General features: G+C 45.1%; 2 protein-coding genes across 2 annotated transcripts in view; one reads left to right on the plus strand and one right to left on the minus strand.

Moving 5' to 3' along the window:
• The window catches only part of LRRC41 (leucine rich repeat containing 41), a 19,964-nt gene extending 15,380 nt beyond the window's left edge, over positions 1–4,584 (plus strand). The window contains exons 5-10 of the mRNA XM_004371788.1: positions 1,683–1,943; positions 2,448–2,612; positions 2,708–2,806; positions 3,377–3,499; positions 3,728–3,803; positions 3,896–4,584. Of these exons, the coding sequence (XP_004371845.1) occupies positions 1,683–1,943; positions 2,448–2,612; positions 2,708–2,806; positions 3,377–3,499; positions 3,728–3,803; positions 3,896–4,115 (944 nt within the window). The 3' untranslated portion in view covers positions 4,116–4,584. The remainder of the gene's footprint in view (positions 1–1,682; positions 1,944–2,447; positions 2,613–2,707; positions 2,807–3,376; positions 3,500–3,727; positions 3,804–3,895) is intronic.
• The window catches only part of RAD54L (RAD54 like), a 23,531-nt gene continuing 11,520 nt past the window's right edge, over positions 4,510–16,520 (minus strand). Inside the window, exons 9-18 of the mRNA XM_004371787.1 lie at positions 14,674–14,824; positions 11,162–11,288; positions 10,119–10,193; positions 9,848–9,978; positions 9,215–9,325; positions 8,920–9,043; positions 8,480–8,558; positions 7,997–8,176; positions 5,009–5,172; positions 4,510–4,910 (exon numbers count right to left, since the gene is read on the minus strand). Coding sequence (XP_004371844.1) covers positions 4,700–4,910; positions 5,009–5,172; positions 7,997–8,176; positions 8,480–8,558; positions 8,920–9,043; positions 9,215–9,325; positions 9,848–9,978; positions 10,119–10,193; positions 11,162–11,288; positions 14,674–14,824 — 1,353 coding nt within the window. The 3' untranslated portion in view covers positions 4,510–4,699. The remainder of the gene's footprint in view (positions 4,911–5,008; positions 5,173–7,996; positions 8,177–8,479; positions 8,559–8,919; positions 9,044–9,214; positions 9,326–9,847; positions 9,979–10,118; positions 10,194–11,161; positions 11,289–14,673; positions 14,825–16,520) is intronic.

Genomic DNA, 16,520 nt, shown 5'->3' on the forward strand with positions numbered 1-16,520 from the left:
ATTTTCATCCGCTCCAGTTTCCAAGTCTATGCTGATGACCCCATTCTGTGACATTAGCCCATTTCTTTCTCCTGAACTCCAGATTCACTTATCCAGCTGCCTATTACCCCATTCAGTAACCCATAAACTCTCCAAATTCATTATGTCCAAACTAAATGCATCTTCTTCCCTCTATACTTACCTTCCTGTTCTCAGTGAATGACATTACAGTTGAGTCAGTCGCCCAAACTAGAAACCTGAAAAATCATTCTGGATTCCTTGTCTTACCCCACATTTATTTGGATATATCTTCACAATCTTTCAAATCCATTTATTAATCTATCCCCACTTCCCTTAATTCAGGCTACCATTCTCACATGAATTCATCTTTTTAGCAGTTCTTCCTGACTCCATACTCTCACCATACAATCCATTGTCCACACTGTAGCCCAAGCATTCTTTCAAAAATGCAGATCTGATCTGTCATCCTTTCACTTAAAAACCCTTCAATGGCTTCCTGTCACCATAATTCTTAATTTTTCGTACAGGGTTATCCATGTTTTCACCCCTGCTCATCTCTGTAGTCTTATTTTGCACTTTCCTCCTCCTACTTTATATACCAGCCACACTGAGTATTTTTCATTTCTTGGAACCTACCCATCTTTCTCCTTCAGCCTTTATTATATGCTGAGTTCCCTCTGCCACACTGTTCTTCCTCCTTTTAACCTGTCTCTATATTCTTCAGGACTCATCTGGAAAGCTTTCATTGATGAAGCTGGAATAGGTGTTAAGTACACATTCTTTATATTTCCAGAGTACTCTTACTTCCCCAGTTCCCACTAACACATTTTTGTTATTAAGCTGTATAGGAAGGAACAGTATCTACTGCTCACTAGTGTCTATCAGAAAGCCTGGTAGTTGAATGAATGATTTAACAAGAGCCTGCCCAGTCCAAGGGGAGATGAAGTAGGAAGTGGGTTCCAAGGAAATTATCTGCTTTGTGGAATTAAGCAACTACCCTAACCTTTCTGGGTGCTTCTGGGACTGTCTTTCTGCGTCATTCCCACCCAATAAATCTTCTAAGGTACTCCTTATTAGGTCATTGTCACTCTTCTCAGTTCTCAGCTGTTCCCCATGACCTATAGGAGATTATACCATCTCTAGCTTAGCTTTCGGGACCTTCCACAAGATAAGCACCACCCTCCTACCCTCCAGAGTTGTTTCTTGAGCCCCCACCTAGCCAAGCAGACCCGCTACTCATGCTTACACTCTCAGCTGTGACCCTTGACTGTGTCTTCTCCCTCTGTCCCAAATTTCCTTTATTCAAGGCCCAGCTTTTTCAGGAAGCTACTCAGAACCCAGAAATCCAGAGACCTCTGCTGTTGTCTGGGCCTATCATTCAGCCAGTAGCCATATGCTGCCCTACCATAGCCTATGTTCTATTTTGTGACTCTGCCCTGCTGACGCTTCTTGAGGGAATGGCCCAGTATAGTAGGCACCAGAGTTTGCTGGTTACCTGAGAAAAAAGCAAGACAGTGGATGAGTAACTGAAACAAATTGTTTTAAACTGATCCAGAGCTGAAGAGATTAAGGCAGTAATCAATAGAAATACTTGGAATTGTCTCTGAATATTGCGCCTACACAGCTTTGTTCCTGCTGATGCCCCCACATGACTTTGACCTAATCTCTCTCTCCTGCCATAGGTCTGGGCTCTAACATTTTCCGCCTACTGGACAGCCTGAGGGCCCTGTCAGGCCAGGCTGGATGCCGTCTCCGTGCCCTGCATCTCAGTGACTTGTTCTCGCCACTGCCCATCCTGGAGCTGACACGTGCCATTGTGCGAGCCCTGCCCCTGCTGCGGGTCCTCTCTATTCGTGTCGACCACCCCAGCCAGCGGGACAATCCGGCTGTGCCAGGGAATGCAGGACCCCCTAGCCACATAATCGGGGATGAGGAAATACCAGGTGAAGCACTGTGCATGCGTGCGTCTCTCTTTCTACACAAATATGCATTTGTGTGAGGAAGAGGAGGAACCTCCAATCCAGACCTGCCACCCATTCATTCCTGGAATGAGTAGAATATCTAGAATATGCTCCATCTTTAGAGCCTGCCATTTTTTAAGATAACCTTGTGCCAGACAGGGCCCAGATCACCATAAGCCACTAGGGAGTGACCATGGCAACTCATTCTCCAGAGAAGGGGTCTGAACTGGCTGGATTAGGTCCTCCTACTCCATGCACCCTTAGTTCATGTATGTCTCCTGTTTCACCACTTGGGATATTCTATTACATTTGGTTGTGTCTTCCTGGAGTAAAAGCTCCATGAGGGCAAGGACCAAATCTTGTATTTAGTGCTGTACTCCCACAGCCTAGCATGGTGCCTATGGGACAAGTACTTAGATAAATGATTTATTAGTGAATCCCTTAAGGAGGTAGATAGCCAGCTGGAATCTTCTCTGTCATACCCAGAAAACTGCCTGGAGCAGTTGGAGATGGGGTTTCCACGAGGAGCCCAGCCAGCCCCACTGCTCTGCTCTGTACTGAAGGCCTCAGGTTCTCTGCAGCAGCTGTCCCTGGATAGCGCCACCTTTGCTTCTCCCCAGGATTTTGGGCTTGTGCTGCAGACACTCAAAGGTAGGACCCAGCCAGAATGGTGAAAGCAAGGTAGGTGGGGACCTTGCGTTGTTCTCTGGGAAAGCTAAGGCCCATGGCCTTTGCCTCCCATTCAGAGTACAACCTAGCCCTGAAGAGGCTGAGCTTCCACGACATGAATCTGGCTGACTGTCAGAGTGAGGTGCTCTTTTTGCTACAGAATCTGACTCTTCAAGGTGAGTTCCCAATCCAAGACCCGGAACATTCCTGGGTTTTCACTGTGGCTCTGCCCCCATCTCACTGTGAGTGAGCAAACCACTGCTCCTTTCTTGGTCTTGTGTCCTTAACTATAAAATGGATATAGAACCTGCATGACCTTCCTTCTAAAAAGCTCCAAAATCAACTTCTCCTCTACTGAACATAGGAAATTACTATTAGTGTTCCACTCAGAAGTTTTTCTTACCTTTCAGGGGCTGACAAAAATGGTGGTAGTGAGGAGGGATAAAAGTGCTGCGCCAGGCTCCCCTCGTAGACTTGCATAGAGGGCAGTCAGTGGATGGATGAGGAGAAAGGAAGTGAATGGAGAATTGGTCACGCAGAGAACTTACCTACAGTGAACATTCAGGCTCAATTTCTAGTTTGAATCCTGATTTAGTTCCAGCCTTGCTTGGGGTCTTAGACAAATTCCTTGCCCATTCTGGATCCCCATAAAATGTTCACACCCCCTATTAGGGCCAACTGGAACAGAAGGGGCAGTGCCAGTCCTAATGCAGCCATCAGAATGTACTCTTAATTTCTCTCAACAGAGATTACCTTCTCCTTCTGCCGTCTGTTTGAGAAGCGCCCAGCCCAATTTCTGCCTGAGATGGTTGCTGCTATGAAGGGCAACTCCACACTGAAGGGCCTTCGGCTGCCAGGGAACCGCCTGGGTGGGGACTGGGCCCTAGGGAGGGGGAGGGTGTCACGCCTTTGACCTAGAAATTCACTGGGTAAGGGCATGGACCTCTCCACCCAGAGCATGGGGGTAGAAACATAGATATTTGTGTACTGGAGCTTTGGGAACTGGCAGGGCTGAGCTTCTCTGCAGTCAGAGTTGGGCTGGGATACCTTGTTCCCTGTTCTTGGGTGGAGGTGACGGGTGCTTCTCTCTTATGCAGGGAATGCTGGCCTGCTGGCCCTCGCAGATGTTTTCTCAGAGGATTCATCTTCCTCTCTTTGTCAGCTAGACATCAGGTACACAGGGAGGGAGCAAGGGATGGGGCTGCAGGGGCACAGACCAGGGATTAGTTGCTTCCTGGGTATCTAATCCATCTCACCCCTGCCAGCTCCAATTGCATCAAGCCAGATGGGCTTCTGGAGTTCGCCAAGCGGCTGGAGCGCTGGGGCCGTGGAGCCTTTGGTCACCTGCGCCTCTTCCAGAACTGGCTGGACCAGGATGCAGTCACAGCCAGGGAAGCCATCCGGCGGCTCCGGGCCACCTGCCACGTGGTTAGCGATTCATGGGACTCATCCCAGGCCTTCGCAGATTATGTCAGCACCATGTGATGGGGCCCATACCTTGCAGGCCCGTGCTCAGTACCATCAGCTTGCAGGGGCTGAGGCATGGGCTGCCCGGAACCCCCAACCACCAACTCTTGTCTTTCTCTTTCTGCCACCTTTTCCTCTTCTTCCCTTTTCCCCTGCACTGAGGTCCTGAAGGCCTTGACGCAGCCCAGCAAAGGCATTCCAGAGTTGAGTTCAGAGCCTCTGGGCCCCACTTAGTACCCTGGGCCAGGAGATTACAGTGGTCATCACAGTTGCTGAGAACAGCCCCCTCTCCCTGCCCCAGGGTTCCCCGCCTTCCCTCCTCAAACAGGTACCCAGGCTTTAGAGAAGTGTAGGAGTGCCCACTATCAGACCTCTTCCCTACTGGGCTCATTATGTGATCCCAGGCCTCAGTCCCTTTCATACCTTTATTCCTTTCTTTTTTTTAACCAAAAGTTTTTCTTATAAAATAAATTTTGGGCAAACATCATGCAGCCCTTCTTGATGATTTTCTCCCAGAGAACAAAATGGAGTAGGACCCTGTGGGGCAGGGAGCCCCTTTCCCTGTCTCTTCCTTCTACAGCTATACCCAGAACAGCTGGTTATCAGTGGAGTCCCCGCTGCTCCTCATGGGAGCGCTGGTGGAAAACGAAGGTGATGGCAGTGGAGGCAGCATCCCAAGCAGCCTGGAGTACCTCATCTTGGAGCCCCCGCTTATCAGTGCTATGGTTCCACTGAGCCAGGTCTGAGGTGCAGTCAGAACCGTCAGGGGGTGGCCACACCTGACGGTTGTTGACACAGCGGCGACAGTGCAACCTGGGGGTAGAGGACAGAGCTGTGGTCACTGCAGATCCCATCTCCATGCTCCGCAGGGAGTTCACAGATAAAGGCCAGCAAAGGTACTCTACACCCACCTGTCATGTGTGTCACTGAGGCTAGCCTCATCCAGGGTAAACAACTCCTTCAACTCGCCCAGAGAGAAGTGGCGCTCCACGTCCTGCTCCTCGTCTACCACACAGCTACTCAGTGCTTTCTTGTGGCTCTGACGCTGGAAGATCTTCTCCTCAATGGTTCCTGCCTGGCCGGGGAGGGGAGGGAAGGACTTAAGTTATCCCCATGAAGAGGATGCAGGGAAACACAGGGACTGAAACTACAGCCATCCTACAGAAGGGGAGATGAATGAAAGTAAGAGTCCTGTAGCAATATCTCTGCTCAGCTGAGCCCCATTTTCCAAGCCTCTCTCCTGGAAACATGGCTTGTGCATGTCTGCCCACCTGGGCTATTTTCTATATCAATGGAGCTTGTCAGGGCCTAGCTAAATTCCCCTTTGGGGTGAGCTGGGGTTTGTCTCTAGCAGCTTTACCAGACCTCCACAATAAGCCCAAGTGTCTCATTCATTCAACAAATATCATTTGGGTACTTATTCTATACCAGGGCCTGTGCTAACACTAGGATACAAAGAATCAAATATGATCCCTATCCTTGAGCTCATAAGACTAGTGGGAGAGACAGACATACAGACAAATTGGTACAGTGATGGAAATCTAAACAGGAAACCTAGGGGCCCACCAGAGGGATGGTAGAGTGGAATAATGTTGAAAAGTTTGAAAGTAAAGAGTATCCTTCAGCTGAATTTTGAAACACCTGAATAGGTGGTTTGCAAGGGAAGGCACTCCCAGCATAGGAACAAAAGAACAAGTCTGGCCTATTGGAGGACCACAAGGAGTTCAGCTAGACTAAAGGATGGTGGAAGTATAATAGCAGCTGGAATTGGGAAAGTCAGCAAGGGCCATACTATGGAGAACTTTGGATGCCAGGCTGAAGAGCTTGGCCTTGTTATGGAAGTGACAAGTGAAAAGCAAAACCAGAATTTGTGGAAAGCTCATTCTGGAAACAGTATGTGAAGAATGGGTTAGAAAGGATAAGACCAAAGGTAAAGAATTAGGAAGCTGCTACACAGTCCAAGTCAAAGATGACTTTAGCCTCAGCAGGAGATGCAGAGATAGAAAGATTAGATTAAAGAGACTTCAGTAAGGTAAAATCAAAGGTAATTGGTAGGAATCTGGTTGTTAGGAGGCAGAGAATAGTAAGATGATTCTCAGGTTTGGGTTGGACAGATAATGGAGCCACTAATGATGGAATTCAGAAGAAGGAGTTTAGTCATGACACATCTAAAGTATTCATAAGACACCCGAGTGGAAATTTATATTAGGTTATGGAAACATGGGTCTAGAGCTCAGGTAAGAGATCTGGGCTAAAAATTTAGTTAGATACTTGTCAACATAATAAGTATGTAATCACAGAGGTAGGAGAACCAAATGGAGTTTCCAAAGACAAGATAATTTTAAGGGAGTAGTAAAGTCAGCAGTTTCAGATACACAAAGAGGAAACCAAAAGTCTTCTGTTAGGGCAATTAAGAAGCCTGCTGTGTACTCGAAAGCTGTTTCAGTGGCATAAGGGGGCAGAAGCCACACTGACAGGGTCTGATGAATGAGTAGAAAATAGGAAGGTAAAGAAGTTAATCTTCAGGCTTTGGAAAAACTTAACAGTTAATGGAAAGTAACCCAAGGTGGTAGCTAGAATAGGACAGAATTTAAAAATTGTTTTGTTTTTAAAGTGGGAGCTACTTAAACTCATTTATAGACTTTGGGGGAATAAAAGAGAAGGAGAACTTAATAAACTAAGAAAGGACATAATGGAATGGGGTCTAGAGCAGAGCTAAAAGGACAAGCCTTGAGTAGAGAAGAAAGGAATCCTGAGATGGCAAGGGAAGAGCGGGTGTCAACATTCATGTAAGAGAGGTGAGTGTATTCATGCCTGTGAAGTAAATTTTCCCTGTGAAGTAAAAGATAAGATCTTCTGCAGAAAGAGTGAGGGACAGAGTTAGCTGGGTAGGAAACTTGAAGGAAGTAGTGAAGGCTTCAAGTGGCTGTTGAAGGAAATGAAACAGGGCCCAGCCCAAAATGGAGAACATGAATTTATGGTGATGCCAGTCTGTAAATGCAAAATTGTATAAATGCTAGGAACTGCAGGAATGATACAAATGGAGTGGGTTTTAGGGAAAGAGTGGCTGAAAGAATGCACAGTGAGGATCAGGCTGGATAGAAAAGGAAGTCAAGCCAGATGGGAGGTGATGAATTGGGAGATGGGGTGGGGGCAGTTTCGAGGGACATTAGGTTGAAGATTTAGTGGGTATAAAGACATGAAAAAGCTGGAAGGATAGGAGGTGAGAGGAGAATGATAGCTATTAAAGTTCTGAGTTCCAGAGTGTGACCATGAGAGTAACTAGATGAGGAGGAGTTGAGGAAGTCATTAGAGATGAGGTCAAGGAAACATGAAGGCTAGAGTGCTGGATAACTCCATGGCCCTTGAAGTCAGCCAAGATGGTAGCAGGATTTGGGAAACGAAAAAAGGCTAAGCTGGTACCCAAAGTCATTGATGAATTAGGAAAATAGCAGAGAGATTACTGCAGCAAGGTAGAGAAGAGGATCATCAAGTGAGACAACATGAGCTTTGAAGGAGGAACTTTCAGATGAATGGTCTTAAAGTATAACTGAGAACTTGGAGAATGTCAGTATCACTTTTAGCCCCATTGTACATGGGAGAAGACGGTTAGGCAAGTAGCACAGTAGAAGTCGGGTATGAGGGAAAGCAGGTGCCCTGTGAAAAGGATGAGGCCACAGGAGAGTTTGTTTACCACTGAACAGATTCCCCGAAGGCACAGTAAAAACAGTTTGGAGGAGTAGGGTGGGGGAAGAATCAAGGGCTCCAGGCTAAGCCCATGGCTTGGTCACTGCTAGAGGCGGACGGGCGAAAGAGAGGCACTGAAAAACCACCCAAGATGGTCCTGAAGTTCTTGTTCCATGACCCACCCCTACTCTCACCACCGTCACCATCCTTACAGACAGTAGGCGGTAGATATAGCAAGTCTTCTTTTGACCGTCACGCCAAACCCGGGCCATAGCTTGTTCATCATTGGCCGGGTTCCAGTCAGGATCAAACATGACTAGCCGGTTGGCCCCAATGAGATTGAGGCCGCAGCCGCCAGCTTTGCTGCTCAGCATGAAGACAAAGTCAGGGCTCTGGGAAGAGAAGAAAAAGAACCTCTTGCAGCTTAAATGCAAGTCTGCTCAGTCCAGCCAACTCTTCTCCCTCACGCCTCTGGTATTCCTATGCTCAGACTAATTGTGAGAACCACCAGTTTGCTCACTGGCCAGTTTCTCACCATATAAAGTTAGTTCCCAGCCATCACCAACCAGCCTAACTCAACCACACCTAAGAAAAAAATCAGGGAGACCCTGAAGCAGAGTCCCCTTATAGCTTATCAACCTTTAATTTTGCTGTTACAGCACTGGTGGTGTGGGGGAGAGGGGCTGTACATTTACCGATGGACTGTTGAAGCGCTCCACAACCTTGGCTCGCTTCTTGATAGACATTGTGCCATCCAGGCGGACATACAAGTACCTAAAGAGGAATCCAAAGATCAAGACCCAAAAAGGAAGCAGAACCCCTTGGAGCCAGAACTACTGTAGGGACTGAACTAACTATGCTTGAGGCTGTTTGTGCACAGCCTGAGGTCCTAAACTCCAAAAGGAAGGAGCACAGATCTAGAGTCCATGACTGCCCTGTGGGAGTATCTGAAGGACCAGAGGCTATTCTGCTTGCAGATGGAGCTAGAGTCATCAAGCATTAAGGGTACAGGCATCTTCTTAGAAGTCCCTCCTGCACCTACATCTTGGTCCATATCCACCAGTGAGAACACCTAATCTTCCTGGGGTGTAGTAGAGGAGGCACCCCTTTGGCAGCCTGGTTAGGCTCTCCTTACCTTCGGGCCCGGCAGAGTTTCTCAAAGAGGTCCAATGTCTGGGTGTAATTGGACACCAGGACTACTTTGTCATTACTTCGGCTCCGGGTCACCGCCAGAATGTAATCAAGGACCAGCATCTTACCTGGGGAGAGCACTAACCATCAGCCCCTGCTGGGCCCTCCCAGTGGCCCAGAATTCTTACTCTTGATATCCTGCCTTGAGGTAGAATAGCTCTAGCACAAAGAGACAACCCCCCACTCCACTTCCCCCCCCCTTCTCAGAAGAGCCCCAAGACTGATGGGAAAGGGCTTACCTGACAGCTGGGGCTCTAGAGCCTTGGACGTATAACCAGGAGGGAATATGTCCAAGGCACCCTCAAAGCCATCCTCCTCTTCTACACACTTGTCATATATCAGAGCTGGATCTGGGGGGAGAAAAAGGCTTCTACTTCAATGCTCACTAGAACCCTCTCTAGAAGCCTAACCCAGAGGGCCTTCCTTAGTACTAGACTTGCTTGGTTTCCACCATCTCAAATCCCAAAAATGTGCAGTTAGTGCCATCTCAGACTGTGATGGACAATCTTGCTCACTAGTATGTTCATCCAGCAAGATGGGGAGCTATACCAGAGAGAGCAAGGTTTGTTATTTTTCCTCCTGCCCAATATTTTATATGCATATATGTGCACCTGCGCATGCATATGCTCTGTCTCACACACACACATCAAACATCAAAATGGGCGGGGCAGAGAATAAGCTAAATTTTACAAAGCAAAGGGTCTGGTTTACAGAGTACACAATGCAGGATTCATGCCTTGGAGAGGGTTGGAATTATATGTCACTTTTATGAAGACTGAACAAGTTTTAGCAAAAGTAACTAGGCCATCTACAGGAGCCTTCCCTCCTTTGCTCAGTCTCACAGAGGACCTCAGAGTATGGGCACAACTCACGATTACATAGCTTCTTTAGTGAGGTGATGGAAGAAAGGGAAGAAACACTCATCTTGCCATCACACAACTCTTCTGCTGGCTTGGCCTGCCTCAGAAACCTCTTATACAGCTCCATCTGAAGGGGCGTCAGCCTGAAAAAAAGGCAGCTGGGTTGGAAAGTAGTAAAGGCTAGACACACTTCTACTCTCTGAGGACACCCTGAAAGCCCAGGCATGCCTCAGGGGCTAAGCCTTTACTCACCCACTCCACACCCCTCGATTGAGTTCAGTACCTACAACAAACCACCTGCTCAATCTTCACAGGCAAATATTTAGAAAGGATATCAGATGTCCTCCGGATCAGGCACCTGGGGAAAAGAAGATAAAAAGTCAAGGGGCTTATAAAACTGCCAAGCTAAACTACTGAAATAAAAGCTACGATCCAAACGACCAAAACTGGCTCTCTTTTGTAGTATCAAATGTCAATCCTGTGGCAAAGACTCTTCAGTCCTGTGGCAAAGATATGTATATGAGAGTCTCAGTCATGGGAATAGAGACCCTTCCAAACAGTCTAGCTTAGACAACTCTTTCTCCTCCAAAACACTGGCTGGTCTTTAAGACCCTGGTCTTCCATTTAACACAGGCAGGCAAGCAAGCTGCAAACCACTAAGTTCTTAGGGAAGTTTCTGCTGGCATTAGCCCAAATGCCTGCTACATGGCCTAAGGCTAAATTAAGCCCATACCTCCCGGAAGATCAGGAAAGACGGGGATCAAACACACTGATTCTCCTTCCTACCGTCTAAAATTTGAAGGGACAGACAGCTAGGAAGAGCAGGAGAACTCTTCAGGATGTAAACCATCAAGTGTGCATACCTGTAACAAAAGTCCAGGATGTACCTCCCCCTGGACTATGTGGCCCCCTTGGAAAAAGAAGCCCTCTTAGCGTAGGAGCCACACCCATCCTTCAGATCTATTCCTGCCTGTCACAAAAGGGCTATGGCCCCTGAGAAGGGAAGTCTGGTCTGAGATAGATAGACAGGAAGCTTCTGAAGCTCCAAGGGATATTTTGCTCAGAAACTCCACCAGCATCAGAAAAGAGCTTTCTCAGCAGGTTGGTAAATAGCCCAGAATCAGAGAACAGGGCCTAAGCCAGGAAGAGAGTGGGAAGCTGGCTATAGTTAGGGGTAACAGATCCCACTCTCTTCCTAAAATCCCAGCCCACAGGCTCAGGCCCCAAAGGACTGGCCTCACATGGCCTGGGAGGTAATTCTGATGACCTCACTTGAGGGTATCAGAGGAGGGGTGCTGTCCAGTCCAGCACTCATCCTACCATTACCTATTCACAATGCTGATGAGCTCCCGCAGTCGCTCCTCTCCTAGATGCCTGTCTGCCTCACTGGCAGCTGCGTCTCGACCCTTCAAAATTGGCAACTCAAAATGCTTCTTGAATTCGTGGGCAGTCCCTGAGCACAGCAGAGATAGGGAAAAATGAAAGCATTAAAGAATGGGGGAAAGATGATTTTCCCACTGCCAGCAATGGCAGACTAGCTTGTTACAGACCAGCCTCCTGCCAAGAACAACAAAGCTGAACAAAATGTAGGCAATTTCTGTTTGAAGGGATCAGAGAACTACCAGAAACACTGGAGACTTGAAGAGCCAAAAGTGAGATGGTAGATTAAAACCCAACTATATCATTAATTATATTAAATGTAAGTAGACTAAATATAAATAGCCCAATCAAGAAACAAAGATTGTCAGACAATTCTTTTTTAAAAGCCCATATGCTGCTTATAAGAGCCACGTGTCAAACATAAGCATACAGAAAGGTTTAAGATAAAATATAAAAATATATACCGCTGAAATACTAACCAAAGAGAAGATAGTATAGCTATATGAATATCAAACAAAGTAGACTTTAAGGCCAGAAACATTACTACAAATAAAGAAGGACATTTCGCTAATAAAATGTAACAATTCTAAATTTGTTCTAACAACATAGTCTCAAAATAACAAAAAAATAAAAACCTGATTCTGACTCATTGTGACCCTACAGGACAGAGTAGAACTGCCCCACAGGGTTTCTAAGGCTATAATCTTTACAGAAGCAGACTGCTACGTCTTTCTCCGGCAGAGAGGCTGGTGGGATTTGAACCACCGACCTTCCACTTAGCAGCCGAGCACTTAACCACTGTACAATAGATAAAGCAAAACCCAGCAGAAGTAAAAAACAGATGTCCACAATCATAGTGGGAGATTTCAGCACACATGTCAAATTTTGTGGACCGCAGCTAAAGCCATGCTTAAAAGTCTTATGTTAAAAAACAAAAGAAGGCTGAGAAATCATTCTATTTAAGCAGCCATCTCAAAATGTTAAACAGAATCAACCGGGCCAAAAACTGGTACTTTGAAAACACTAATAAAATTGACAAACCCGTATCAAGACTGGGGGTGGGGGGTGGGGCCCACAGATAACCAATATCAGGAATGAAAAAAATAAGTCATACTACAAATTCTAAAACAATGAAAAGATAACTCTCTGACAAATTTTAAAATGAAGATGAATCAGGCAAATTATTAGAAAAACAAAAAATTTGCCAAAATACACACAAGAAATAGCAAATCTGAATAATCCTCTATTGAATAAAGAAATTGAAGCCATAATTAAAAACTTTCCACAAAGAAAACTCCAGGTTCAGACTGCTTCACTGGTGAATTCATCCAAATATTTAAGAAATAACACCAGTATTACACAAACCCTTCTAATGAAAAGATAAAGTGGGAACACATCCCAACCTTTATTTGAGGCTAGCACAACCTTGATGCCAAAGCCTGACAAGGACATTACAAGGAAGGAAAATTTCAGGCCAATCTCTCTCATAAACATAGTTGTAAAAATCCTAAACAAAATATTAGCAAACTAAATTCAACAGTAGCTAAAAACGATAATGTTATCATACCAGGTTGGATTTATTTGAGGAATGCAAGATTAACTCAATGTGTGAAAATTAATGTAATCCCCACGTTAATACAATAAAGGGAAAAAATCATATGCTCATGATATGCTTTCAAAAAAAACATTTAATGAAATTCAACACCCATTCATGATAAAAAAATTAAACAACTCCTAGAAAACTAGTAGTGAAATAGATGGAAACATCCTTAATCTGTTAAATATTTTTTAAAAAATACTGAAAGCTTTCCTCTTCACTGGAGACTGGGAATGAGACATCCACTGTCACTACTTCTGTTCAGCACTGTAATATACGTTCTAACCAGTGTATAAAGCAAGAAAAAGGAATTGAAAAATATAAGAATTAGAATGAAAGATCTATAACTGTCATTACTTGCAGATGATGTGATTATATATGTAGAAAAATCCAAAAGAGTCTATAGAACAAACACTGAATTAAGCAAGGTCACCAGATACAAACAGTACCAGCCAGGTCCAGTCAATATACAAAAATCAATTGAATTTCTATCTACCAACAACGAATCATAAATAATAAAAATTTAGAAAGATACCATATAATTACATCAAAAAACTAGAAATAAATCTAACCAAAGACATATAATATTTCCTTACAGAAAACCATACAAGATTATCAAATGAAGTTAAAATGCAAAGAGCCAAGAACAGCCAGGACAATAAAAAAGAATAAGAATGTAATTGGAAGATTCACGCTAATAAATATCAAGACTTACTAAGCTCTAGTAATTAAGGCAGACAAGGACCGGTGGATGAACAGAACAATGGGACAGAATAGAATCTAGAAATAGAGCTACATATATATGGATATTTGATTTATGAAAAAAATGGCACTACAAAGTAGTGGGGAAAGGACAGTCTTTCCTGATGCAGAGACACTGGAATTCTCATATACTGCTAGTACAACCACTTTAGAAAACTGTTCAACAGTATGCACTAGAGCTGAACACATGCATAACATATGACCCAGCAATTCCACTCTTGGACATATACTCAACAGAATGCATATGATGTTAATGGAAATACATGTAAGAGAATATTTACACCAGCATCATTTGAAAGAACAAAAATCTAGAAACGACTCAATTGTCTACTAATGGTAGAACAGATAAATAAATTCTGGTATAATCATAAAATGAAATAGTATTCAGCAATGAAAATGAATAAACTGCTACACAAAATAACATGGATGAGTTTCATAAACATAATGTTGAACAAAAGAAACAGATGCAAAGGAATATATGCTGTATGATTCCATTTATATAAAATTCAAAAACAGGCAAAACCAATCTGTAGTGTCGGAAGGGGGTTTCATTCTGGGGAGAAAGAAGAGAACAGTGATTAGGAGCTGGGCTTTTGAGATGGTGGCCGTAACTGATCTAGTGGTGGTTACATGAATGTGTTCAACTTGTGGTAATTCTGCCACTCAGCAAGTTCTCTGCCTCAAGTGATTGCTGTTGCAAGTTAGGGTGCCACTAGCAAACCCTTCCACAAATATCTGTGTGCAAGAACTGCCCAAGACAGTCTTCACTGAGGCCAAAACTCTTGTGAGACAGCTAGGATACGAGGACCAAAAATGTCAGGGTCATATTTCCAACACCTGCTCATTGTTGACACCAGGCCACGCAGAGGATTTGACACCTCCACAGTGGAAAAATGGCCACAGTGGGCTTTGCTGAGTTGCTCAACAGAGCCAAGGATCCCAGTGGAATTGCTACTCCACAGCAAGAAAAGCCTTCCTATAAGAGTGCTAGTGATCCACACATAACTAGCCTTCTCTCCTTTCTCTCCTCAACTGGAGTTATACTCCCAAGGCCAAGGTAGGCTCCTCTACAATATGGTAGACAAGGCTGGATTCTTACCCAGGATGCCTGAATTAACAAAATGTACCAAGCTGAAATACTCAAGCAGATCATTCTGGATGGGGGTCCCGGAGATAAGCACTCTCCGGCTGGTGTTCAAGCTGTTCAAGGCCTGGTAAGTCTGATTCTCAGAGTTCTTGAGCCGGTGTCCCTGCAAAGGAATCAATTCTCACTTAGGCCTGAGCACAATGTGGCACCCTTAGATGTTAGCAAGATCTTGAGTAGACAGGAAAAGGAGAGTCAAACATTACAGGTCCTGGAGCTTTGGGAACTAGGCAGGGAGCAGCAAGAGAGAGAGACCTGCTTGGGGAGAAATGTCAGACTCAAGAGATACACCTTACGTTTCCAGGCCAGTGCTACATCCATAAAGTGAGGATTCCATCTCTTCCCTCCCATCCCTTACCTCCAGAGCCTTAGCAGCCTGCCTATCATCTTCAGAGATCATGAGGCCATGTCACAGACCCTTGCCTGCAGGGAGTCCTTCCTCCTCACTGGCCCAGCCAACACAGAACCTTCTGAACTGAATGCCTTCTGTATTAGCCTCCAGGCCTTGTCTGGACTGTCAGTGCAAAAGAGACTTAGCCAAGGCTTCTCTTTCTATCAGAAACCACACAGCATGTATACCTAAAGAGCCTCCTTCTGCTTCCCTTACATTTCTTCCCTAATCTCAATTCTCCCTGCCCAACCCCCATACAGAACTTTATTTCTCTCTCTTTAGTCTTTTTCAAGAAAATTTAAAAGGACCTTACTACCTTCTCTCTTTCCCCAGGACCACAGGGCAAGATTAAGCATGTGCCTTCTCTATACCCAGCCCCCATTCAGCCCACACTGGGCTAGGCACCCAAAACTCAAGCACCAGTGAAAAAATGAACAAAGGAAATCAGCCTTGCTCCCTCTGGTCAGCCTTTTATAATGCAATTAAACACAGACCCTCTACTGATTCTTCTGTCTGTAGGACCAAGTCCAAGCTCCTTAGCCTGGCATTCAAAGCTCCACTAACTTCTCTTAACACCCTCCACAGCTTGTCATACTCTGATGCTCCAGGAAGCCTTAACTCCTCACCACTACTAATGTAGGATTTCCTTAAGTCTCTTTGCCTATGCTACTCATCTGCCTAGAATGCCCTATCAGAGACAAATTGCTCAAATGTCACTTCCTATGCAAAGCCTTCCTCAATGACCTCAGGTTGTTGGTCTCTCATCTCTGGGCTCCTATGGCAGTTGGAACATAAAAATAGCTGCTACTGCTTACTGAACCCTTTTAATGTGCCAGGTACTGTATTAAGTACTTTACCCATATTCTCTTCTAATAATCCAAACAACAATTAAATGAGTGGAAATTATAATACCCATTTTACAGACAAAGAAACTGAGACTCGGAGAGGTGAACAGTTACCCAAGATCACACTGGTAGATCTGCTCAAATTCATGCTTTTAAGTGGCAAAGCCAAGTATGACCCAAAGTCATCTGATTTTCCCTGCCTACCTCAGATTGCTGTGAGGATCAAGGATTTTATACATGAGAGTTATCATGAAGAACAGTGTGTCCCAGAGAAAGAGTCAGCTGGGGGGAAGCCACTATGAGCGTCAGGAACGTAAAGCCTTGGGTAGCACCTTCCTTTTCCAGGGTCTGAACAGGACAAACTCTCTTCTCCTGGAGTAGGCTGACTATCTTTTAGGACTTTGGCTTCCCCAGGTCTCTGACAACTGACAGAGCCAACAAATAAAATAAGAGGTAAATGAGTAGAAAGGAGGGCCAGGGGGCTGCAGTGGGGCAAGAGGCAGCCTGGCCCCTTGTGCCCTGCACAGAGTCAGCTCATAAAACAGGACAGAATGAGAAAGAAAAGG

The sequence above is a fragment of the Trichechus manatus genome, unplaced genomic scaffold (assembly GCF_000243295.1).
Source record: "Trichechus manatus latirostris isolate Lorelei unplaced genomic scaffold, TriManLat1.0 scaffold00015, whole genome shotgun sequence".
Taxonomy (NCBI): Eukaryota; Metazoa; Chordata; class Mammalia; order Sirenia; family Trichechidae; genus Trichechus; species Trichechus manatus.